We start from the raw sequence: 27426 nt of genomic DNA, 5'->3' as shown, positions 1-27426 counted from the left end.
ATAAATAAAAGGCAAAGCAATCAATTAGAATTAATGTTATGCTTATGTAAAGTCCAACTTAGATAAATGGATTATTCCGTGAGGCCAACCTCTTTTTTGATTTGTAGTGTATCTTGTCTAAAAAATTCAACAACTAATTGGTATTAAATACTATTTTGCAAGCTCAAAAACATTAAGACATCGTTAGGTTTGTTACTGAAGTAATTCGACCCTTGATAAAAAGTTGAAAAGTAACAAGTGAAATACACGTGCAATGAAACACTGAGTGCTTTTTTATGTTTGGTGACTTTGAAGAAGATAATTTCAACGACAGCAATATTTTGGAGTTGTATAAGTCCATGGATTTTATGCTATGCAGTTATGTTTTCAAAATGCTGTCTTTAGCCCAGCTTAACGTGCTTGTTGGGGTGTTCCTTAATCTTTTTGTTGCTACAAAAGCCTACAGCTCTTGGTTGTAAGTATATGCTACAATTAATGAAATTCTTTTTTTATTTCAACGATATATTACGTTGAAGCATAACTTTTTAATTATTAGTATATAGCTGCAATGCTATAAAACATTTTCTTTGGTTTGACAAAAGAAAATACAACGAACCGGAATCTCTATAATGTGACTGTTTAATTCGTGCAGCTCAATCGGTCATCTTGATAATTATTGTAGGAAATGGCCACTGATCTCTGACGTAAAATCTGAACGTTATTACGTCATCGTTATTATCATAATTATCGATATATTGTGCGATAGAATAGGCAATTTGCGTGGGTAGGTTTTAGTGACTCAAACAAATATGATTGAAAAGGGAACAAAATTATACCTGATAAAGAGACAGTAAACGAAATGATAAAAGAAATAACTAAAATTATCGACTAATTCTGACAGGTCATTCGTCTTTTTTTTTATAATGTAACAAATAATCAATTAAAAATAATTGCAGTTTTACAAATTTAACCAATATAAAACCAACCAAGACATCCACTTTATCTGGTCTAAATCTTTACCAGATCGGGTACTGTCTGACCAGATTCTTACCAGATCTGAGCCAGATAAAATGGCTGTTTGGGAAGTTTAACATGCAGACGTTGAACCAATACAAAAAAAGTGATTGGTTGGAAGGAAAAATATTAGTGAAAAACACGTTCAATAACTTGGGAAGATTTCCATACGTTAGATATTACTTCTTAAACTTTTTCCATGAATAAGTTACGATGTAACCTTCATAACAATAAGTATCCGAAGCAATTTTTTTTAGTACGATATCGGCAATCCAATGAAGTACTGCATATTGATTCTTGAAACTACTCTTTTTTATCTTATTATACCGTTGCAATATAGTTTTAATTACTTGAGCCGTCTTCTGGGTATTGTGTAATGTGTATTGCCTTTTTGGTCAATCTAGTCCGCACATCATGAAACAGAGTTTGTCGGTTATTTGACACCAACGCTTTAACTTTCTTTGATACTAACTCGCTTTGTGAAGCAATTCCTTCGTCGAGTTATTGAATATTGCCTTAAATAAAATAGCACACACCTTGACCAGACCGCAAGATTGTTGTTAGCGGTTTAACGTTTTGCAGAACAGAAAGGGTTTAGATAACAAAGCAATGTTTAGAAACAAGAGTTATCATTTTTCTGGGATATGCAACTCTGTATCTCATGCATTGTAAGGCATCTGAGAACTTAATCACATATTGGGATCGGGCTTCGTTACCGCTAACAACCGTTAGACCTTATTTTTGCAATATTTCACCATCAATGTTGACATTTTACGTGGCCAATTATTAGACATCTATTTTGCACAAGAATGGTGCAATCGTCAATTTGCATAACAGTTCTTCGTTGCTGAATAACACCGAGTTTAGTCTATGCAGAAGTCTGGAGTAATGGGCCAGCAGTTTTCAACCACCCCAGCTGCTTCAATCATAGTCTTGTTAATTTTCCGAGTTACCGTAACTTAAACTGAACTCAAATTAACAAGACTATGAATTTCTTGAATGTAAAACTGGTAAAAATCTCAATACGAACTGCGCTCGTACAAAAAGTCTGATACGGTAAAAATCCCCCTGTTAATTATCCCTCATGGCACAAATGCAATAGTGAATACCTTTCAACATGACCACGTCACATTTTCCAGAAAGGGTTTTACTGAGACATTTTATCTGAGGGACCTTTCCTAAATATGATCCCGCTGAATGTAGTTTGTAAATTTTTGTATCAAGCTCTCCAAAGATTTTTCTTCACCGCTATTCTAATTAAAGTTTGTCAATGAATGTAACTACCAAATTGTGTTTTCTTAGGTTTTAATATTAGGGGAAACTATATGGTAGAGGCTGTGACGGACACAGGCACAGGCTATCGCCTTGCGTCAAAAACACGTGAAAATATAAGCTGTATGTTCGCTACGTACGTATATATACGTCAAACATCATCAAGTTCAAAAATGTACTAAATGATACAAAATTAAACTAAATTGACTATTTCACATAAAAACGCAATCCCTCGTTGGCTATTGTATGCTTGCAGCGAGTTTTTTTTTTGCTTGGCGTTTTCTGATCAATTTGCTTAGTAGCATTCTGCATGTTTGCTGCATCTCATGTGATGTCTTGCATATCTGCATAGCTTTCGTTTTTTTAATTCTCTTTGTTTTTATTGACGAGGTTTCTATGTCCAAAGGTATCACTTACATTGTTGTTATAGTAAAATTCAATCGCTGAATATTGTATTGTTGTTGTTTAGAAGTAGCTAGGCTAGGGTTACCATATTTGAAAAAGCAAAATTCCGGACAGTGCATGATTATTTTCATGAGACCATATATATGCGCTACCAGGCGCGGATCTATGGGGGGCGGCCCAAGGGGCCCGGGAAAATTTTGTAAAATTTTGTGAAATTTTGTTGTCAACAAATTTTGTGAAAAATTGTTGAATGGTTTGATATACTTCTAAACAGCTGATATTAGTCCCACAGCAGACTTAACTTATCCCGGGGGGGAGGGGAATTATTTTTTGTTATTATTAAGGTTGAAATTATCCATCGATTATACGTTTTAATAGCAACATTTGTTGGAGCTGGCTTAGCTGAAACCAACGCTGAGCCAAATGACGTCAGTTGAAACAATCTGAAACCTGAATTGTTTTATAGTTTTTAGTCTTATTCATAATTTCAATCAATTACCGTAAGCTATATGTCTGCAAACATACAAATATCCAATTGGTCATGCACACCTCATACAGGGTTGTAAACCAGATTTCAAGTTTACTTTGCATGCTTAGCAATTTTTATTCCAGCAAAATTTATTGATGAACATGGCTGTTTTAATGTCTATTTTATAGAATATCGTATATGTCGAAGTATCATTGTTCACAGTGGTGTAGCCAGGGGGGGGGGGTTACAAGCCCCCTTTGGCACGCGTGTAACGTCACGATATTGAGAATGATGCTTTCAGTCTCTATGTCTCTAAAACAAAGTTTGCCTAATTTTAAGCGAAACTGCATTAAAAGAGCGAGTTTTGCCAATACCAAACATTCAAACAGCCTTTGCAAAATAAGGCAGTCAAAGCTGTTGTGAAAGGCAAATGGGCTGACCATGTCACACCCTTTCATAAACAACTAAATATCCTAAAGTTAAAAGATCTGTACAACTTTGAAATTGCTAAGTTTATGTATCAGTTTAGTTTTAATTTATTACCCGACACTTTTCAAAACTACTTTAAAAAATGTAACCAAATTCACAACTTTTCTACTCGAAACTAGACCAACCTAGATTACTATTATTATCGATACACAACCACAAAACTACAACGCTCAATAAAATACTCTGGCGCAAAAATTTGGAATAATATATCAGATGAAATTCGCAAATCCTCATTCACAACTTTTAAAAGAATGTACAAAAAGAAAATTATTGACTCATATTAAACAAATGCTAAATTAACCTACTAATCAGTTTTTTGATTTCTCATCTTCTTGGACAGCTTCACCGTTATTTATGTATTATTATCTCTTTGTCTCAATTATTCAATTATAATTATCATTGATGAGTTAAGGGTGGCTGCTTGACTTGAAGACCTTGAACGGTCACTTCGCAGCCTCCCGCTGCTGTGATGCTACCATCATTTTTTACTCGTTTTTTTTTATTGTAAACTTTTCAACAGTTTTACTTTACATTGTGTTTTGATTTATTGTACATATTTTTCGCAGCGGCCAATAAACAAACAAACATCTCAGCCAGGAATTAGCAACAAGAAAACATAGAGACTTAGCTTTATTACCGAAAAAATGCCGAAGAAAACATGATCTTATCCTTTTGCTATGCCACCGGACAGCACCATTCTACAGGAATATTTATACCTATATTTTTGTTGAAAATGCTCTCAGAATGCACTAAATTCAAAGTAATTTTTCAAAATTTTCTGGGGGAGGCCCCCCAGACCCTCGCCGCTGGGTGCCTTTGGCGAACACGCTGTCGGGCTTCGCCCGCCGGCCGACAAAACCCCAAAAATTTCTGGCTACGCCACTGATTGTTCATATCTGTTTTATGTTTTTCTTTTTTTTTAATTCATTTTCAAATTTTCTGGCCTCCCCCCAAAAAAAACTCCTAGATCCGCGCCTGTGCGCTACCGAAATGCTAAAACTGCAAATGTTGTACGATACTCATGCTAAAGCGCCAGCTACCGAAATGAAAAGTATTGTCTTCTGTCACGAGCAGAATCTCACACCAGGCAGGGTAAGCACTCTCTAAATATAGCTACGGACCGTCACTGAAAAAAATTTCAAGTTCAAAGTGAAAAATAATAATGAGAATTAGGTTGTGCCGAAAAAGGAAGAACAGCAATTGCATGCTTAAAACAAATTAAAGACACGCTTGTAAGTCAAGTCACTACAAATTTACTCTTCCGACGATGCGTATTTTTCTGAAGATCTAATTCTCTTCAATAGGGCCTTGTGTGATTTCAAAAATGAGAAAAATTCACTACAGCACACATCTTTGAAATTATATTGAAGAGTCAATATGCCTTTCATAGTCGCAACGCTCAACTTGTTTCTTTCTTTAGTCCACTGACTTTGCATCAATGAAAAGACTCTCTCTACATTGGCATTGTGGGATGTAACAGCAAAGAAAAACTGTACAATCCTTAAAATTTCTGAGTGGCATGTGATGTTCGTAGACTCATCGAAATATTTGCACCATTTCTTATGCGTTTGCAATTTAATAAATTCTTCGTCTTGTAGGTAACTTTCCACAAACAGCTTCAAGTTACAGATTTGGTCAAAGTACTTTGCATCGTCCACATCAACCCCTTTACCAATCAGATATCCAAGGCAAGGCTCTACATCCTTCCAACTTGGTATCTCGTTCAAGGTCATCCATTTGAAACAAGCAAACTCTTCCATTGGTTTCATCCATTTGCACAGGTACTCCAAGCATCTCTCATAGAGGTTTGCAACTTCAGAAAGAAAATTGTTACATTCATCTTCATATCCCTCTTCTCTTTTTTCAACTAAAAGCCTTTTAACTTTCAAGGACATAAAGTTTTCATTCTTCCTTTCCACAAACACCTTATGAACCAGCTCCAAATTTTCTAGCACTTCTGCAACGGAATTTTTTTCTCTCTCAACTACTTGAATACGTCCATGAAACACGGACATTAGTGAGTGCATATGCCAAAGGTATAACTCCCTCATTTCATTTTCAAAGAACCGTTTAATAACTATTGGTGGATGATCCCCCAAAACGCCCATCATAAAATTCCGGACATTTGAGCATTTTTTTAAATTCCTCCCGGACGCAAAATTTAACCCTAAATTCCGGACATGTCCGGAATTTTCCGGACGGTATGGCAACCCTAAGCTAGGCCTACGGCATTCTAGGCGAAGACGCAACCGTGTGGAGAAAACGTTCGATTTTCAGTACTTTTTGATCTTTGTTGGGTGTACAAATATGCTGAACTCTGTTGTGTCACTCTTGGTATGCTTGTAGTAAATTTGGAATTGTATGAGGAGGTAAAGCAGACCAAAGAAGCTAGCATATCGTTTGTCTTTGTGCTTTCGTGTACTATTCTTCGAGTGGTGTTTTGACCGTATTTTGAATTGGTCTTAGGAAAGAATTTCTTTCCAACTTAGCTGTGTTCAAGAACATTCTGTTGCAATTTTTCCGATCGAAACAATTTAATATTTGTGTACTTTTAAGTGCAAACATTGGAATATTGTCCGAATAAAAATTTCCAAGTCATTTACTGAAGGTTGGGCAATGAGGTTCACAATGCTGTAGTAGATATGATATAATATTGCTACCAGTGATATACAATGACAGGGTAAAGGTTTCAGCTTTGTTCTATGAATTGAAGTGCGTAAAACAAGTACTGTGCAAACTATCGACTTGTATCTTTCTCCCAAAGCAGTCCAAATGTACGTTTTAAAATTTTACTTATTGTTACTCGTCAATGATGTCATGTATTGTGTGCTGTAACCATAACTGTTAAGAGGCTAATTTTGGTTCGGTACCGTTGATATGGTGGGATGGCGCAGCGGGTAAGGCGCTCATTTTTCATTCTTTCAATCTTGCAATCCTGGTTCGACTCCCGGCTTATGCTGGTTGTTGAAAATCACCGCGCTCACCTCTACCCAGGGTGTAATAAATTGGCTGCGCGTAGTTGCTGAAGTAAAGACGGCCAAGAGAAAGGAACTGGCCACCCTACTCTCGTTTGTGCCGAAGGCTTAGTATAATGAGAACCTTATCCCGATGCTTGGATTCAAGTGTGGGACTCACCTTTTTTTACCATTGATATTCCAAGGCTCTTAACAAGGCACCACTAAAATCACTTCTTAAAAGCTTAAGATGAGAAATTATGAGTAGAATCATCCAGGAAAAAGATAGTTTATTTAAAAAGCAAGAATTATATTTACCTAACATGGACTTAATTCAAATGCACAGCAGAAAACAAAACATGCGACATTTTCTTCAATTTTCTCGGCACCATGGAAAGGTTCCTGAACAATAAAATTATCTCGGATCCGGGCCAACAGTATCTCCTGTCTACGCTACCGGTTGTAACTAGCTATGTACTTTTCGTTTCGAACAGGTTCATAAAACACTTTGTAAAAAAGAGTATAATAAATTTACAAAAAAAGTCAGCTTGGTTTTTTGCAATCACGATGAGCAGTGTTTTAATATGGCTCAAAATTTTGTTTTTCTTGTAATGGAGAAGTCTTTTTTTGGAGTGGATATTTTGCGTGGTTGTGTAAATTCGTTAGTTCTTTTGACCTTTGCATTAACAGTCGTAAGATGCTCCGCGTATTTACTTACATTTAAAGCAATGTTTAATCGTATATTAGATCTTCCTTTGCAAAAGAAAGGATATGTTGACTTTGCGATTACGTTCCTTATAAAAGTTTGTAATGGAATGACACCTGAACAAATCGGCTTAGAAACCTGCCAACGCACAAGACATAGCATTGTCACAACTATTTGTAGGGCAAGAGAAAGTGCAATGTATGACGACACGCAATATGCAATTAAATACAACTTAAAAGGGCAAAGACATAGGTGTGCACGTCGAGATGTATTTTACTTTTTTGTCGATCACAAATAGCTGACAAACAACTGCAAAAGCAACCAAAGCGTTCTCATTTGTCAAAACCGCACAATCACACACTTTCACCATAATTGATACGACATTTCAAATTCCTAAGCAGGCAACTACGCAAAGGATTGTGACACGGTTTTGGCAACTGTAAATAAACTGATTGTAAACTTGGCGTGTTACACTCATTAGTTGGTGACATACGTTATGTTCGGCTTAAAGGTGACGCCATGGTTTGAGATTAAAAATAACTGCTTAATTTTCGTAGTGGAAAAAAGTTATGCTTTTGAATTTAAGTCATTAAATTGATTGCAAAAATTTTTTTGGCAACGTTTTTCGTTCCTTAGGGAAAACAATGAAAATTTTGTAATTTTTTTGTGTTTATTTCAAAAAGGGTTAAAAAAATTCGTTTTGTGTTCACTTTACTAATCACAAACATGTTTTATTCTCACTTGGTTTGATGTAATTCAAGCCAGCAAAGCCGTGTATGAAAAGTGTGTTAGGTACAACTTCACTGTTACAGTAAATATTATGAAAAAAATGTTGCTGTAATGTTAAAGGATGTTATTGTGTAGCCTACTTTCAACCTTCCATGTAGCATTATAGCTGCAGCGATTGAGTTTGACATAATTTCCAAAACGTTCCAAGTGTCAGGTAGCGTCCGCTTGGCAATATACTTCATAGACGAAAATCAATAAGAATCAAATTTGGATCTATTCCAAAGCTAATGCAATACTGTATAGTTTCTTGCAATATTTAGTCATGCTTTAATGGCACCAAATTGTGAATAATTTCCAATTAGTGTTACTCATGAGTAGAAACGTCGGGGTGAATTGATTCGTTTTTACGAACTTATAGCTAGTGGAAGTTGAGAAAATATTTGCTCTAGGCATTGATGCTTTTCTGCGTACTGCTGTTGAACTCAATTTCTTTTCTGTTTTGTTGGAGATCAATTTGACGCCATCTGGCATGGAACTTCACGAAAGCATTTTATCCACGATTATAATAATAATAACGTTAGTTTTTATATAGTGCTGTATCCATCGCAGAATGCGTTGCTCCTCAGCGCTTTACAAAGCAGACAGTGTCAATGCAGTCGTATAGAGGCGCAACTGAGTACATTATTACCCGAATCCACTCCATTACTCAGTGCCAAGCAGAAATTAGATTCAGTACCATTTTTAAAAAGTCTTTGGTATGACCGGACAAGGTATCGAACCCATGCCTACCGATTCAGAGGCGGGCGCACTAACCACTAAGCCACCGAGCCGGTGGATTACCATTTCAGATTATCATTCATAAAAAAATATTTACGCTTAAACGTTGTTTGTAGCAATTAAATTGATTTTCCTCTGTCAAGATATAGTCATCTGCTAAGTTTTGCCAGCTGTCTACAAGAGCAGACAGTTGTTCACATGGCATCTTTTTCAAATAAGGTCTTTTAAAAACATGTCATACAAATGTATTGACTTTAGGCTTAAGCTCAAATCAACGTAGGCCTTACGGTTATCTACATTCTACAGTATGCAAATATAGTCATAAATCATAACAATTGAATTAAGAAAGAACAAATTTCCCATAATCTTTTAACAATTGTAGGTAAAATTTCTAACAAGTTTGAATACATCCACAGTTTGCACACTCGTTAGCCGCCTATTGTGGCTACATACACCATATAATCATGCAAAATGTGCGCAAAATAGGGCAGTGCCACTAAACGCTTGACTAGCTATTGTTAAGAGTCAATTTTAAATAATTTTACTGTTTGTGAATTTCAATCAGTTTCAGAAGCTCAAACGACTGAGGACTGGCTTTCTAAAAGTGTTAGATTATTTTTTACTGGGATATTGCTGTTAATACACGGAATCAATATTTCTTTCTTGATAATAAAAGAATGTGTATAGACCGGTTGACAACTCCAGTAACTCAACGAAAAAAATTGCAAATCCATTTTTCTATTTATACTTTTAAAGAAAATTGTAAATCCATTTTTCTATTTTTAATTTTAAAGAAAATTGTAAGTCACTTTTAATGCTTTCTTGTTGATGACAACAATGCTATTGGTCATGTTTAATTTTGTGCCTGTTGCGACAACATAACTGAATTGTTGTTTGGCTCATGTGCGATTGTAGGCTTGTGATATTGTGTTCTACTGTAGTTGCTTCTTTACTTTCAGGGTAATTGGCAACATTGCTTTATCCTCGCCGTTCAGCAGACACATATGCGACCAAATATCGTTGACACCACAACAAAGACCTTTGTGTGAAAAGTAAGACGTTCTGATGGATAAACTGTCTGTCCTGTAAAGAGCTGATAGCAACATATATCCGCAGTGAATTCAGCGCTATATGAAAAAGCACAATTTCATTATTGTAACTTGAAAAAAAAACACAAAGATGAACTTTTATCGTATAAAAATGTGGTTTTGTGAAGTGTTTGAACAATTTATTTTTATGATTGTCAGGGATCCTGGAGCAATGGTAAGCGTAAGAGATGGAGCTCGTTTGGGAATAGAAGAATGTCAATTTCAATTCAGAAATAATAGATGGAATTGCTCCACGTTCAGCAAAACCTCCATTATAAATGATCAAATTGTTCAAAGAGGTGAGATTGGGGTTTAGGCTATCCATTTAGCTATTTGTATTGTGTTACTGTAAGTGGGTATTTCAATCTCTTGCTGCTGATCAGAAAATGACATGAACTGCCAAACTAACAACAAATTTGACCAAAAAGTTCGATCTTAATTTTCAAGATATTACTTTCGGAAAGCTGGCCTGTACTCGACCAGGGGCAATTCTGCTTTTATTTTATTTAATTGTAGGAAATTTTTAATGTCAGATGTACGATACGTTTCGCTTAAGAATGCATCAAAACGAAACATATCTGAAAAATCGAATTAGTTATGATAACTTTTGATCTAACGATAGGCTACTCGTTTTCGAAGATCCGTTCACAAATTAACAAATAACTGATCGGGCTTCGTCTGAAACCAAGCCTCGGTGTACTGTACAGTGTACATACTGCAAACGGACGTGTTTTCAAACAGTTTCCCTTCAAAGCTTAAAACTTTCCCACGTTTACTTAAAATTTAGATAGACAGCTTTGAACGAAATAATGCACTCACGGGGGTACCATAATGACGAACGTTATTTTTTGCTGTTGTTTCAACGCTGGTACACGGTATATCAACATCACAGTGTCCTTGTTTCAAAGGAAGATCGCCGAAGACAGGTTCTAACGAGTAGAAATTAATTAGCGGCTTCAGAATCACCTAAGAGTGACGGAAAAAAATGATTCTGTTTTTTGTGTAAGACTCACTTATTTGGTCTCTGAGTAACATTTTCCAAAATTTTCAACAAGTACCATTTTTCTACGCTTTCAATTGGAAGGTGGATAAAGAGTTTTTGACACAACGTTTGATAAATGGCGTTTTCTTTTGAGCGCATGATGAGCAAGTGCAAACACCTTGTTCATAGTGATTTGTAATTTTCACTAGCAATGATTTGACTTCCCATCCAAATTAGTTCATGTTTGCAATGTTTTTACAATGTGTAGATGTGGATCCAATATAAAAAACTTTTTGTTTGATTTGTTATCTCTGCAATATGTTGCAGCACAAAAACGGAATAAAAAAATGTTTCAAGAAAAGAAAAAAAAAACTACTAGAATACTTGTCGAAAATTTATTTACATGTTCATGTTTGATCAAAAGAGGTGAAGAGCAAATTAAAAACCAAACAAAATATTTAATTGACGCATTTTTTAAACATTGTTTAATGTTTCAGCACTTTACATGTAATGCATCTATACTACAAAATATATTTTCTGAAATATGCAATTGGTTAAGGCTAATGTGGTGCCAAAGTGAGAAAAATCAAGCCTTGAAACTCGAATCTAAAGTCCAGTTGACCTACATAAAAGTTTTTAGACACTGGGCTGGTCAAAACAGCCAAGAATGTTTGCACTAGCTGTTTGTTGTTTGTTTCAATTTATCGCAGACACGAAATCAAAAGTTTTATATTGAAACTGTACAAGAAAAAAATCAGTAAAAATTCTTTCGTGCGTGATAAAAATTTTTGCTGCTTTTTCAATGTTGTATGTGCCATTTGGTGACAACTAATAATTCAATGTTGGAAATGAACTTAATCAAATTACAGAGGGTGAAAGCCGGTAAAAAATGCGTTTTTAATCCGCTTACATGTTCTATGATACCAGTTAGAAGAGAGTATTGCATATGACAATTATCCTGGTGATTAATATAGGTTCAAGTCATTGCTACACATAATCGAAATTGGCAATTTTGCATTTGGAAAAGTTACGCATTGATATACCTCCCCGTAACGTAAAATTGAGGCAAGAATATTTGATAAAATAAAAGAAACAACATTCGCCATTCAAAGGGGTATTACAGGGGTTTTTCAAGGATAACCACAAAAATTAAGTTGCGTTAAAGTTTTAAACATGACAGTTCTATCCGGTTATTACTGGTCTTGTACCAGGTTTTTGCACGACTCTTCCTCAAATTCAGTTGTAAGACTTTCTGCATGTTTACACGTTTTCCCTTAAACTTGTGTTTCTTTTAATTTTGCTTACATAAGTGGAATATCGTAACAGTTTTGCTTTGGCCGCTAGCAGTGTAATTACGTTTTAAATCCTTTCCATAATTCGTTTGTTTAACGTTTATCAGATTTTACAATTTTTTCGTCTGACTGAAAATATTGACACCAATAGCGAATTTTGATGTTTTTCAATAACTTTTTTTAATAATGTTCTATAAAAATCAGCAAAACATTACAAATTTTTAAGTTATTATGGATTGGTCTCAGGTGTTTTTATTTAATGTTTTAGAAAACCCCCATTTGATAGTGACTGTGTATCACTCAGGCAGTCAAGAAGCGGCCTTTGTCCACGCCATCACATCGGCTGGGGTGACGTATGCCGTGACGCAAGCGTGTAGTCGGGGCTACTTGGAGGATTGTTCTTGCGACAAAAGAAAGCGCGGAAACAGCGGAAATGGTGTGTTTTATAGTTACTTCATTTTTGTTATGAATTTTTTTCCGTTTTTATCCATATCCTAATAAAGCTGTTGCTGGATTACAGAAATGTTCTTTTGTTTTTACGCAAGCGCAACACGACGCTCACAGATGCATGGTAATACTTGTCAGGTAAATTGGTTGTTTTAAGGCTGAAACAAGTTTTAAGAAAGTAGTTTACTGTTTCTTGTTTTCAAATACTTATTAAACAACTTGCGTTGTTTTATGTTACAATTCTTTATTTGAACTGCATTGCAAAAGCACAAGTATTCACTTTTACCCTTGTTTGGTTTGATAAAAGATATTTTCAACTACACCGCTATTCTGTAACGTATCTCTCATGTGTTTCTCACCAGGTAGCTTTGTTTGGGGAGGTTGCAGTGACGACATCAAGTATGGAATGAAATTCGCTAAAGAATTCATTGACGCGTGTGAAGTTGGGAAGCACGACGCAAGAGCGAACATGAACCGTCACAATAACAAAGTGGGACGACGAGTAAGTTTTAAAATCAATGATGTGGGTTTTTTGTGGTCTAGTTGCATGTCTGCGTTAAAACGTCTTCACTTAGACACAGGGACCTAGCCATGAGAGGCTTAACAAGGGCAATCGCCCTCCAAATTATTATTTTGCCCTCTTCTCCCAAAAAAATGTTTCAGTATTATTACAACGCTTTAATACCATTGTAATTCATTTTGAATGACGTTTTCCCCTCCAACAGTTGCCTTTGCTGCCCTAAAATTTTCTTTCTAGCTATATCACTGCTTAGACAGCCAATTAAACATGGAGGTGATTTGTGTGTCTGGCATTAAATAAAAAAAATGGATTAGTCACAAAACATAAGTTTGGAAGACGTTAAAACCATATTTGCATCGACAAATACTCGTCATATCATTTTCGCTTCTTTGAAGTCACAATAAATGCTTCATTTTCTAAAATATGATAACGTTGTCTCAGAAGTATCTTTATAAATCACACAATTTCGCTTTTTCTGATTCTTTGCTGTCAATCAAGTCCAAACAGTAGCTGTGGTGTAATATTTACTGTCGTCAGCTTTTAGAAAAAACATCCTAAATCATTTTTAAAAAGGCCTAAATAAAAGAGCTTTTTTCCGGTCCACTGATTCATGTGGCGCCGATCAATATCTGCAAACAAACCAAACCTTAAAACAAAGAAACGAAAGTCACAATAAAATATTCAAAAAAGAACAAATAACTTATCGATGATGTGTTTACGGTACAAAGCGTGCCGATACAGTTAGCCTATATTTAAAAACGTGCACTGATTTCTATTGTTTTGAATTTACATTTCAATCTATTCAAGAAACAATAATTCGGAATGCAATGCATCGAGTTTCGGAGTATGATGGTTGTTTATTTCACAAGTGTAAATAAACCGATCTGTTTTAGCGTAATGCTGCGGGTTCACTCTACTGAGACTCGTCATTGACTGGGGAACTGTGTTCCGAAAGCTTACAGCAAATCCCTACTACCGCAGCAAATCCATAGCACTACACTTGTGAAATAATTTGAAAGTTAAAAAAGGACAAATTTTCTCATGCTATTGTTGTTTTGCAATTTTGTTACCTCAACAAATTCACTCTTCTCCTACTTTAAAAACTACAAATATGAAAATTTTGTAGCTTTGAAAACTGAACGATGATATTCGAAAGGAGTTCGAAAAGTTTTGAACATGTTTACCAATATGTTTGTTGTTTAATTTATGTGTGAGATGCAGTTAGTTATGTGACCAATTAATTAATTATGATTGAAATACTATAACTTTATCTGTACTAGTATAATATCATACTAAATAAATATAAGTTGCATATGCAAAATTTAGGGATACAAGAAACAAAAAGCCCAACCACTAAGCAAGTTACTTTAATATAAAACGAAACGGATTTTAGGGTTAGGTATTTCCGTCTCGCTTTACCGGCAAGATACATTTCACAAGGTTGCGTGGTGAATTTGTTGTAAAAAAAAAAAATTGAAAACAGTTGTATCAGGAAAAAAGAGCCAAAATTCACCAATTGAATTGGGTGTTGGTGTTGATGTCGTATTTTAGCATTTGCCTTCATTCAGCCGACCTTTTCAAAGATTAATTTTATAAAAGCTAATAAGTTTAATGGCCATGGGTCTTATTAATTGTTGTAGATAACTCCTAAAAACTTATATGTCACAAAATGAAATTTTAAGAAAATGTCTTGACATTTTAATGATGTCTGCTTCTGCAGTGCTGTTTTCTAGTTGTTGTTTTTTGAAAGATTGAAGTTTTTTGTTAGCCTGTGTTTTAAAATTGAAATTTGCCTTTGATTTATTAAGTATTCTTAACCCCATAGTCAGGGCCGGATTAAGGGTACTGTAGGCCTAAGGCTGTTTACTAGAGAAGGGCCTAATTTTGCAAACCAAGCTAAAAAAAAAGTAATGGGAATACATACATAAAAAATTCAAATTATTTACTGCAAAATAACATAAACACAACAGAAAAATGGCTCATAATAGCGCATAATTGGTTTTGGAAACAAACGCAATTTTTTGTGTCAAATTTGAAGCAGATGGAAAAGATTTTGGAAAAAAACAAATGGATAGTAGCCTAGGTACCTATGGTAATACTCAACCTAATGACACTCTAAGCCAGGGGTATTCAACCTTTTTCCCACCGCGATCTCTTCAGAGCAATCAATATAGTCTCGCGACCCTCCATAAAAATTATTAACGAAAACATATTTAACGAAAAATTTAACCAAATTTGATTCATGCTGACATCCAGTTCTGTTTAGTTTTGCTGTTCCAACGTAAATTTCCGAAACAAAAAAAGAGTTTTACGATGTTATTACGGCTTTTACCCTGCTACATTTCCTACGATTATTATTTCAATTTTCTATCAGTCTTAGCTACTGTAGATAATACGAGAAAAAATAATGAGAATAATCTACATTTTCGTCGTTTCACCGGTTGAATTTATTACTTATTTAAATCAATTTCAGTGAGATGGTTGGTGCTGCATATTTTTAAATATTAAGTTTGTCAATGCGTGCACCTGTTGGTGAAAGAACTTTCAAACAAAATAGCCGACACTAATTTTTTTCAATACCATTGAAAACAATACTGAGAAATCTATATTTTGCATAGGATTCTACATAATTTTTCTTTTTTGCCATAGCGTGGTTACTGGTAACTTTAGTCGGCACAAAGCAACGTACAAGAACTTGGTGAAAAAAATCGAATGCTTTTCTATAATTAAAGCCTTTTGCAACGTCTGAAAGCTTAAACGATATAATAACCTCAAGTAGAGGAATGGTCGATTGCGAAAAAAACACAGTTTTTAATCTTTTCTGGCAAAAAAGATTTGAAAAAAATGCACTGGAATTTCAAGCGCCTCGCGACCCTCCGAAAAACGGCTCGCGACCCCCAGGTTGAAAACCCTTGCTTTAAACCAGGGGTTCTTAACCGGGGGTAAATTTTACCTACTGAGGGGGTAAATTTACTGAATCATAAATTAAGGCTTTCAGACAAAATTAGATCTGTGGAGTAGAAGAGTTCAAAAAGGAATTTAGACAAATTTTTCAACATTTGATGATTGGAAAGTCAGTAGAAGTCGCAATGAGATTTCTGACCTCAAAGTCGAAATATGCCAGCACCTTGCCGCCTTAAAAAAAGAATTTTGACGGTTACTTCGAAGGTGAAAGTTTAACAGTACGGCTCTTTGGATAACTCATCCCTTCGAAGCCAAGTTGGAAAGTATTGCTGACGATGATCTTTGCAAAGATGAATTGATTGATCTTCAATGTTCAACAACTCTTTGTTCTAATTTCTTATCGTGCCATGGTGACTTTTCCAAGTTTTGGTGTTGATTAGTCAAAGAGTTTCCTATGCTGACTGAGCGTGCATTTGAAGTTATTATACCTTTTCCAACTAGGCTACTTATCTGTCTGAAGCAGAGTTCTCTTCATTGTTGACTATTAAAACAAAACATTGATCTCGCTTAGTTCCCAAAGACGACATGCGAGTATAGCTCTTTCAACGACTGTTCCAAGACATTATTGTTCACAATCACAGGACCCCGTCAAGAACAATCGTGTCTTCGGCAAATAAACAGCTTGTTTTTGATATTTGCCAAGGTAAATCCAGACAAAAAAGGATGTTTTGCATTTTTTCACATGGTTAACTGGACACGATGACATCACAAGGGGCCACCAAAACTGTGGGGGTAAATTTTACTTTTTTCATTCGGCAAGGGGTAAACGAGACAAAAAAGGTTAAGCACCCCTGCTCTAAACTCAATTTCGGTAAAAGTGGCGCCAACGTGGTTTAGGAAGTAGGCTCTTCATATGTATTGACTCAACTCGGTCATTCGTTTTTAAGCAAAAACCATTCTGTACTGTACTGGTACTGGATCTGTATCACTATCAGTCTTACAAAAATTTAACCTTAAAAAAAAATTGAGGACCGAATTTTTCCAGGGCCTAAGGCTACAGCCTTATTAGCCTAATGGTTAATCCGGCCATGCCCATAGTTCTTTAAAAAAAAAAATTATAAAACTTTTCAACGATTTTGCTTGTGTCTAAAAAATGTCAATGATATTTTTTTTGAAACAATGCCGTTCGAGTTTATTCACAAATCTTAGTTTGTCATCATTGCAGTAAGCTTTGTTGCCTGAAAGCATTTAAATACTAAAACGTCTGGACGTTCATCACAATTATTTACTTCGATTCATTTTGAAAAAGTTTTAAAAAAGCAAAGAGTTTGTTATGTAACCTTCACAAATGGCCGAGATTGTTGGAGACATCAATGACTAGCTGCCACACACCCCGTGACCTTGGTCAAACCTTGACATGTTTTCTGTAAACTAAGATATTGATCAAACTAATGTTTTCCAAAGATTTGTAACCTCAGCAAAGGCTAAGCCTATAGCTGGCGTCAGCTCTATTGCAACAACACTAATACACTATTTACGGACGCTAATTATTTGGCTTTTTTGGCATTTTATTTTAGAAATGTCTCTATTCTGTAAATAAAGGAGTAGTTTTTTATCAAAGCCTATTTTGTAGGCTTGATTTTTTTAAATAAAATATAGTTCTTTTATTTATATCATATACAAAAAATATACAAAGCTTTCTTCAATAAACGAATAGGATTTCAGATTGAGTGCATTTTTTTTATCTTTGTCTCAACGTGGTGGTCACATCGCCAATTAACCTACCTTTAAATGCCCAAGTAGTTGTTAAAACATCCAAAAGTTAAATTCATTAACAAAATCCGCGAAAAAAAAGACTTCTTATTGTACTTGTAAGCAGTCTTTCATAATGGCTATTAGTTACTAACTTAAAAGCTAAATAAATAAAAACAATTTTGCATTGAATTATACTGTTGTAGTATTCGGAAAAGGTCATTGTGGTGCGAGTTATGCTACCATAGCCCAAACTTGCTCAATACCTTAAAGCTACACATTAGCAGCTGTGCAATTCACAAAACAGTATCTTAAAACTGCAAGAAAAACTTTAAAATGCATTGTACCTACTGACTTCATGTAACTACTAATCATGAGGCCATTAAAAAGTTTTTAAGAAAATTCTAGACTTGATAGTAGCCTATAGTACGTCGTACATTAGCCCATAGGTTGCTGCTAATGCATTTCCAAAACGCCGCAGTTTGTTTACAAAACAGTCTCTATCACATAACTGCCTTTCAAAGATGTTTCTACCCGCCAAGACGGCTTGAGAGAAGCTCACATTTCAACAATTACTGCCAGCAACGACCACGAATTTCAGCCAGAAAATCATTTCTTTTTTGCATTGATTCAGTGTCTGTAGACGATAAATTTGTGTAAAAAAACCGTGGCTGGAAAAAGTGTTCGTTTCTTGTTTCTGATCTGCATTGAGTTTCGATCGTGTGTTGTTGTGATTAAAAATGAACTTTTGTAAAAACACCTCCAAAAGGAGCGATGATAATTTGCATTAATGCAACGTTTAGCGACTGAAAGTCACAGCAATTTTCTTTTATTTTCGTGAAAACATAGGATCGGGTCAGATGGAGTTCCTGCTACCAGCAATTGCGTCTTATTATGGCGTTTAGCACCAAAAAATTAAATTTTGTCAATAAGCTGCTTTACATTTGCAAGTTTAAGCATTTTCTGTCTGGAAGTCGAAGGATTTTCTTGACATGTGAATGACAAAGAAAGAAAATCTTTTTTCTTCACTTTCAAGCACGGCACTGTATTTTGCTAAGGACCCACCCGCATGCTCTAGATGGGGGTCGTCTTCGTACTCTCATGACTTGACCGCATCAAAACGGAAACGTTGTATTGTTTGGTTGGAGAAAAAGTATCACCCTACTGGCTTTAGCCTAAAAACGAGAAACAGTTTAATTATCTTATGCTTGAAGTTCTAATGATTTTTTTCTTGTGAAACTTCAATCGATCAATCTGTGTTTCGTCTCTTTGATGCTAATTGCAATGCACACGTGGTTTCCTCAACGCGAAGTTTAATTATTGTGGGAAGTTTGGAACACAGTAAAACTTGCTACTTCAAGACACACACATGGATGTTTTTATCGTGCAACTGTTTGGATGTACAATGCAAAAAGATAGCAACAATTTCATAATGATTGGAAGCATTACAAAATCTTGATTGACATAATTTGGGCTCAGTTTCCCAAAAAGTAATTTGTTTGCCCTAGTTCCAATCACAATTGCAGGCAAAAATACTTTACAAAAATCTAAAATAGTCTTTGAATAAATCGTTAAGCTGAAACCTCGTGTCTCTTCTATTGATGGAACATGGAACTACAATGGTACAGGTGTTAACATCTTTGACCCAATGATTTTTGTTCTCATGGCAATAAATCTTGCAAGACGTTTTATTATTAAAGGTAAAATAAAAGTTGAATTTTCATTAGTCGTGATTAAAAGACTCAGTGAATTTGCTTGATTACGCTTGGCCAACAGAAGTTGTACGTGTGGGATGAAACTGCTGAAAATCATCAAAGCAGTATCAATATTTGCAAAGGCTCGCAAACGTTTGGAATTTATCCTATCGTGCCAACATGTTCTTCAAAAGCAAGCTGAACTTTGAATAGTGTTCTTAACCTGTGCATCAGCCATTACATTCCTCCTTGTCAAATTTTAAAAAAATGAAGAAAATACGAAAAGCAATTAATAGAGAGAAGACTTTTACGTGATTTTATTTTATTTTTTCTCTTTTATCCAGTCAACACCTAACCACACAGAAAACGCGACAGAATTATTCTTATGCCTACTATTTGTTTTAGTGTGCTCCGTCTTTGATTTAGATTTTAATTTTTGAACTTTTTGTCCTCTACTTCCATCAACTGTGAGGTGAAGTTTGAGGCGGCCTTCACACATCCAAAGTAAACGTGCATCAAGATAACCAGAGTGATAGATAAAAACATAACCGCTTGTAAGTTAACCCAACGCGGTGAAAAGTGATAATGAAAAGTGTTTTCTCCAGTTACAGTGTTACTCTTGACTGTTTTTTTCGCACTGTAGCATCAAATCAGTTACCATAGATAAAAATACCTTTTGCAACTGTGAATTAAAACCATAGAGATGTTCGGTGGTAAAGCATTAAAAAATACATTGCTTTTCACAACCCTGTACATTTTGCTTGCACACCGCTTGTTGGATTGCTTATACTGTAGCTGGAAAAAGTATTTTTTTTCAAATTCGATAATAACTGTTGAATGATTGAGCAGAAACTTAAACATCTTTTGTCTTCTAATTACCTGCTGCTCGATCTTTATCGAATGTTGTTCCATGGGAAAGTGAACTGATTTACTTTGGGACCAAAGCAACTAATAATTTGAAGGATTAGGTTAAGCCCAAACCTGTAAAAAAACGCATTCAATTGTTGGTCGGAAGATTTAAACGTTTCCAAATTAAATACAGTTATACGTCATGCAACAGTTATTGTTTCACAGTAAACTTTGTTTTTTTTATGTTTTTGTGCTTTGATATGTGACAAAAAGATACTTGGTAAAACAATTATTTTTGTTTTTGTTCCGAAATAACAGCGTTTCTTTCATTGGTACTTAAGTGTAAACTTTATTATTTTACTCATGGTATGCCACAAGGACCCAATTGCGGCCTTGAACGATTACAATAATCCATTCAGGATCAAGAGCTTTATTTTTCGCCATGGAAGACTTTGAAATAATAGTTATTGTGTTTGTACTGCAAAGTTAACCTTTAACAGTAATGCAAAGCGAAAAAAATATTGACGAATATTGACCACCTGCGAGGATACTCTGTGTAAAACGTTTTCACAATATTGCAAATTTTTAAATATAAATGATGTTAGTGAGGAAAAAAAAAATTCAAACGGAAAAAAGTAACCTGTTTCGTATAGTTGCATTGTTAGCCTTGAATTATATGTTGAATTAACAAGAAAGAGTTTTTATAAAGCTAAGAAATTACCGGGGCCATAATTTGCCATTTTCACGTGTACTCTAGGCTTAGCCTATTCATTCTTTTGCATTTGGGTTTTTTGAGATAGTCATAGAATACAACTTTTTCTGTCAGACTTAATCTTTGAGATGCGAGCGCTGTATGCCACTGCAGTATTAATTTTGCAAGAATATGTTCGATTTATATTGGAGGTTCTTGTGTATTTAAACTAAGTGTGATTTTTAACGTTAAGAAATCAGCTCAAACGTCACTCGGCCATTACGACACGCTTTGAAATTGTCACAGGCAAAAGCCAAAGCTCAGCTATATTTCTAGTTTAGCAATTCGGTATTAGTCATACTTCTAAAGCAAAAATGTCTTTCATAATGATTACAAAGCAAACACAAAATACCAATTATTTTCGGCAGAAGAGCCATTTGAACCAAGTTTGCATTTACCGTCATACCATTGTCTTTTATTTATATTAATAATATCACACTTTCTCTGATCTTCGTGACACTGATGAGGTATTTTTCAACCGACTGACATAACCAGTTGTGGCCAGGTAATTCCAAGCGCATCAAGTCAAAAAGTACCATCTTACATTGGTGCTGGTAATCAAAGCAGAAATACTTGTGTGACTAACCTTAGTATTTTTGTGACGCATAAATAACCCACACGTCTAGTAAACAAAAGTTACCAATAGGTCTATAGCGACATGCGTGTGTGGTATTTGAGTCTATTATTTTTTGCACGTATTGTGGCATTGCCTGTAGGTGTAAGCGTGGTATCTTGGATATAATCAATTACGGAATCACACGGGGTGTCTCAAATAAGCAAGGTTGTCAATACCTATTAAATGTGAGATCATAACCGCTGTATCATTATCTATCACATTAAGGAACAAAGTTCGGAGTAATTTGCAACAGCTAAGAGCTTTTTTGTGGTTTAATTTCCTTACGGCCTCCTTTCAAATCTTAGTTAAATAAATAGTGCACGACATAATTGCTGAGAAAATCGTTTTTTATGTTTTGAACATAACCATCTTAAAAGTTTCTGTTTACAATGCCTGGGAACTTTGATTTTGCGCAAAAGCGCTTTGGTCACTACAATTATTGTTTTAGTTCGAATAGGCCTAGGGGTTGATATATTTAACAACAAGCGGACACAAATTGGGACAGCTGTTCTCCTTTAAATGGTGCAAAGATAATAATATTTTTATCAAACAAATCGAAAGCCCCTTAGGATTTGAGAAATCTGTACAAGAAAATGAGAAATCAATTTTATCACACGCCTCAACGTGCGGTGCGGTATTTTTGTTGCAAGTAACACTGGGCGACAAATTTAGCGTATTTTAACGCATTTTAACGTATTTAACATGATATTCGGGCGACGTTTTTCTTTGTTTAAACCTTTTCTTCTTCAGCCAAAGGGTTGACTGCTCTGCATTTATCACTTCTTAGCAGAGGAGGTGACTAGGGCTGGATGTTAAGGCAGGTATCCAGCCATTGTATTGATTCATCATCCAGTTCGTTCACTGGGCGACGTTGAAATGATGTAAGCTACAAATACGAACTTATGCGGCTGGGATAACCAGAATCTCGAATTACTGATCTTTATAAATTCACCAGAAGTTTGCGAATCGGAAAATGGTTACGGTATGAAAAATAACGCTGTTGAGAAGGAGCGATCTTCATGGCATCAGCACTACCTGACTACTCACTTCTCAACTGTTCATATCCTTGGCGACAGTTAGTTTAGTTGTTTTCTTTCCACAAAGGTAACGATTCAATTGACTGACAAAACCAGCGGTTGAAAACTATGAGGCATGAATTACATCTCCCCAGCCTTGGCCCCGCGTCCTTAGCTGGTGGACCAACCGCTTCCGGGCGCAAAGTCGCCCGACCCCTCACGCCGGTTATTCAAGGTCTTCACGATCTGGCTTGTTTTAATTTGCATCAGTGGTTATTCTCGTTTTATCGCTACTGGTGTAAATAAAAGTTCAAACAAGTGGTGCGATACTGATGACCCCAACAATAAAAAAAAGAAAAAAAAGAGCCCAGCAAACAAAAAAAGAGACCATGGGCGAAACACGTGTCTATCGCTATCAATTCTTGCTACACTCGACTGCCGTGAAACAAAAATAACGCTGTTCGTCCATCATTAACCAATTTCAGTTCTTATAGAAACTATAGGTCCATAGTAAAAAAACGAGGTCTATCGTTAGGTTAATCTCGCAATCTGGGCAACAACAATTAAAGAGAATTACATTTTTTTTGTAACTGGCTGTTGTGACACTTTGTTCCATACATTTGATTAGCAATGACATGTGACTTTACAGGAATTGTATATTTATGATTTCATCATCAGCCTATTTTATTTTTCTTTCAAAACGTAAAAATAAGCACTGCAATATTGCAGATTTAATAACAATACTAACCTAATGTAATAACATACAACCTACACCGATTCCATGCACCCATTTTGTGTACAACAATTCATTTCAATTGTAGAGATACTGTAATGACAGTCGTACAGTGACATTTCTTGCAATGTTTTATAAACATAACACTGTTACTATATTATGACTGGGCTTTTCTTGGCTCATCCTTATACGTAATGTTAATGTTCCCATTGTGTCACTGTCATATTTTATCATTTGTACATGTTATTGATTGAGGTTGATATTTTTTATTGTTGTGACGGACGATGGTCTGCCAATTTGATATTTTGATTGTCTTGCTCTTGCTCAATGCTCATCCACATTTTTTCAGCATGCATTTTTGCTAAGTCAGCAGAAAACATAGTGCGATTTTTACGCAATAAATTTAAGTTTGTCTCGCTGTCAAAACGTACAGTGAGAGTTCCAAGATAAAGAGAGGATTATCCAAGACCAGGCGCCATTTATCCTTGGTCTTCGCCGCAGTATATCCCATGATATTATTTGCAAAACTTGTAACTTATAACATTGACAGCACGTCAAAAGTCTATGTGATGTCAAATGTTATGTGTGGAAGTTGTGGCGACTTTATTAACGAAAAAATAGATATTGAGAATGCACTGCTTGTTTTCTTTTGGGAACCGTAATGTCATAGCTAGTCTCACCGCAATAAGTCATAAGCTTACTTGTAAAGACGATGTTAAATACAGCATAAGCCAAATGTAACATGTCTTCTTTATAATCAATTATCCTCTGTCTGAAATTTAACAGTCTGGATTAAACGTTTGCATTTAGTACGAGTTAAAATTAATACAAGTCTTATCAATTTTGAAGTCCACTTTTTTTCCGATTTTTGTTAAGTAGCCTACGTTGTATCTTAGACGTGGAAGTTAATTAATGTCGATCAAAACGATACGTTGTTAGGTTGAAGATGACATAATTGTAAATAGTAAATACCTCATCATTAAGAAACCGCTATTTCCACAGCAGAAGAAATCTGAACAAGAAACGAATGATTTAAAACATGTCATTTCTTGATTGCGCTATTCGCATATTTCTTTCTTGCAATTAACAGCAAACGCAACCTTGATAGAGCGATACTTCGTATACTATTGTAAAATAAATACCTTCCAGTGAGCTGGAATGAAAAAAACAAACAAACAATTAATTATCACTCTGTGTGGAGCTACATGTACTTGAGAGGTTAACTGTTATTTTTTTATTCACTTGTTGATTTATTCATATCAGTTTGTATCCTCTGTGAATCCTTCTCTAGTTTCATGGGCCAATCCTATAGATGTTTGCTGGTACACCCCTTCATTTTCTTTGAATTAATTATCACTTGTCTTTTTCTTCTTGTTTTTTTTTTGCTTGATCTTCTGTGTCGAAGGTCTATCCTTTCACCACCTCAGGTTCACGTTGTTCCATTTGTCTACACAGGCTGTTCAAAAGTTTGTTAGACGGAAGTGCAAGTGTCACGGACCAACTACATCCTGTCCCACCAGGACGTGCTGGGATGAGCTGGAAGACTTCAGGAGTACTGGAGAGTATCTCAAGTCGAAGTACAACAAAGCTGCTCATGTGACAGTGAGACAAGACGGGTCACTTGTGAAGATAAATTCTAAGAAAAATTCTCGTAAGAAAAATAAAAAACCTAAAAAGGAGCAACTAGTATTCCTTGAAGAATCGCCAAACTATTGCGTCCACAACCCAGCAACAGGTAATACTAACGCTCAATTTCTGTCTTTGCCATATTTCGTTTCTGGTCTTGGTCAGACAGTTATTGAAATTATTTTTAAGCAGTGTCTTCAGTTCTTTTCTAACAAAATAAAAAATGGAAACAGAAATGAATTGTTTTTATACTTCACTAACATCTCATTATTTGTGTCAATGTACAATCAATCCTTGGAGAGAATAATGTAGCCAGTTGCCCATTCAAAGGTAGCATTACACAATAACTAAGTATTATTCGCAATAAAGCAATCAGTTTTTGAGGTTAAATTCTTTCAAGTTTAACTTGTCTGTCTCCAAGTAAGCCTAAATTTTCTGAATATTGTGTATCGTGTCAGGTTCATTGGGGACTAGCGGCAGAGAATGCAACAACACATCCCAAAGAGATGATGGCTGTGACCATCTTTGCTGCGGGCGAGGCTATGATACTATGCGTGTCACAAAAGTTGAACAATGTCATTGCAAATTCCATTGGTGCTGCAAGGTAATCTGCCAAAATTGTTCCCAAGAAGTTGATGTTCATACTTGCAAGCCAGAAGTTCAAAGAAATGGGGTGATTTCTGTAAATGCAGCAAGCCATTCTTTGCAACCTCATCCGACGAGTCTGTCTTCAACGACAAAGAAAATAAAAAGAAAGGACAGAAACAGAAACGGAAGAAAAAAGGATAGAAAGAAACATAAAAACCACGCACGAAATAAACGAAAAAAGGCTAAAGATGCCGTAACAATGAAGAGGTCGAAACGAGATCTCTATGAAGACCACGAAGATTTAAGTGCGATGATGGACTCGGAAAATGGTCATCAATTTCAGCAAGTTGCAAATAAATTGCGAAATAGCAAGAGTAAAAAAAGGCTAAAGTTTAACAGTGTTGATCTAACATCAAGATCTTTAGCCAAAGTTGACTTTTCTCTTCATTCAAGACGAACAACAAATCGTTTGATTGAAAATACGTTTGAACAAAAACATGGGTCACGATTAGTATCTGTGTGGTGGAAAAAGTTTTGGAAATTTGTGTTTGGTGGAACATGAATGAAAACACCAAAAAAATCTTGATTTAAGTTGAGAAAGCGCGTTTTTATCGTGGCTTAACATCGCCAAGAGCAAAAGGATTGAAAGACAACTGAGAAGGTCTGACGCGCATATTTGAATAAGATGCCACAATGGGACAGATTTCTGTGAAATCAAGTGTTTTAGGAACAAATGCGCTGGCCGCGAGTTCTTGACCTGGAGTGCCATCTAATGGCAAGAAACGTTCATTAAATTGTAGTTAACCTTGTGCCAGTATATTATATGTTCAAACTTTGTTATCTATTTATTTATTGCTTTGATCAGTAAGTGTTGCATTTACCAATGAACTATAATTGTTGAGTAATTGTTGATATTTTGAATAGAACTTTTAACATTTTAGGCAGTTTTGCTTGAACATGTTCTTTTTAGTATGGAAAGCAATTAATGAATCACTGACGGGTACCCCCAGCTTTGACCAGCAGATCCATAGTCGTTTCCATCGGTTGTTGAATTTTCATTTTTGAATAACACAGATTGGTTAGTATCCCAATTGTATTGAACCGAATACTGATCATGTTCACGGAAATATCAAGCTTGGTATTCGTAATTTTAATTTTTTTTTCTTTAGAATTAGATCTTTTAGGCCACTTATTTAAACCAATTAGCTACATCCACGCTTCAAGAAAGTAATGTGGCAGGGGCGGCGCCAGCAAAAAATGAGTGGGGTGGACAAAAATATTTCAAGGTAATATACTTGTTCCAGACAATTGTTCACCTAATCAAACGTCATATAAAAACCGTTCAAGTCTACTGAATATTACGTCATGGAAGTTGCTAGAAAATGTGCCAAAATTGCACCATCGTTCATAGAATCGTGTCAAACCTGTTTAAACCTGTTTAAACCTGTTTCAGTTTGAAACCTGTTTAAACATGAAATATTGCATCAGCCTCTGGAACAAATGTTTGAATGACTTCATAATTGTCTTTCATTATTGCGTCACACTAACTGCTGACGTGCCTTTGAGTTATCACAAATTTTTCTGATTCATTCTTGAAGTTGTTTGTTGGAAGTCGGTCGCACATTTAACTGGTTTATTTGGTGCTTGCTAGCTAGACAAATTCTCCGTCTTTTATCCAATTAGTCTGGTTTGTAGTGACAAGTTCAAGTGGTGTACGGCGTTGCACCCCCTCGTTTTCGATAGCCTCGGGCTAATTTTACAGAAATACACTGTT

At 35.5% G+C, this 27426-nt stretch overlaps 1 protein-coding gene across 1 annotated transcript; it reads left to right on the top strand.

Moving 5' to 3' along the window:
* The first annotated feature begins 275 nt into the window (after positions 1–275).
* LOC145769080 (protein Wnt-2b-A-like) lies at positions 276–27426 on the top strand. Its single transcript, XM_082580677.1, has 7 exons — positions 276–454; positions 9754–9846; positions 10042–10181; positions 12461–12592; positions 12966–13105; positions 24894–25173; positions 25523–27426. The coding sequence occupies exons 1-7, from the start codon at positions 276–278 to the stop codon at positions 26212–26214; spliced, it is 1656 nt and encodes a 551-aa protein (XP_082436803.1). The 3' UTR covers positions 26215–27426.

Source organism: Aplidium turbinatum, chromosome 4, assembly GCF_918807975.1.
Source record: "Aplidium turbinatum chromosome 4, kaAplTurb1.1, whole genome shotgun sequence".
Lineage (NCBI taxonomy): Eukaryota > Metazoa > Chordata > Ascidiacea > Aplousobranchia > Polyclinidae > Aplidium > Aplidium turbinatum.
The sequence above is the reverse complement of the archived record's forward strand: the minus strand, read 5'-3'. Positions and strand labels throughout refer to the sequence as shown.

Coding starts and splice junctions, on each gene's coding strand:
- LOC145769080 (XM_082580677.1), top strand. CDS start 276: ATGTTTGGTGACTTTGAAGAAGATAATTTCAACGACAGCAATATTTTG. Junction 9,847..10,041: donor CAAAGACCTTTGTGTGAAAA/GTAAGACGTTCT, acceptor TATGATTGTCAG/GGATCCTGGAGCAATGGTAA. Junction 13,106..24,893: donor ATAACAAAGTGGGACGACGA/GTAAGTTTTAAA, acceptor TTGTCTACACAG/GCTGTTCAAAAGTTTGTTAG.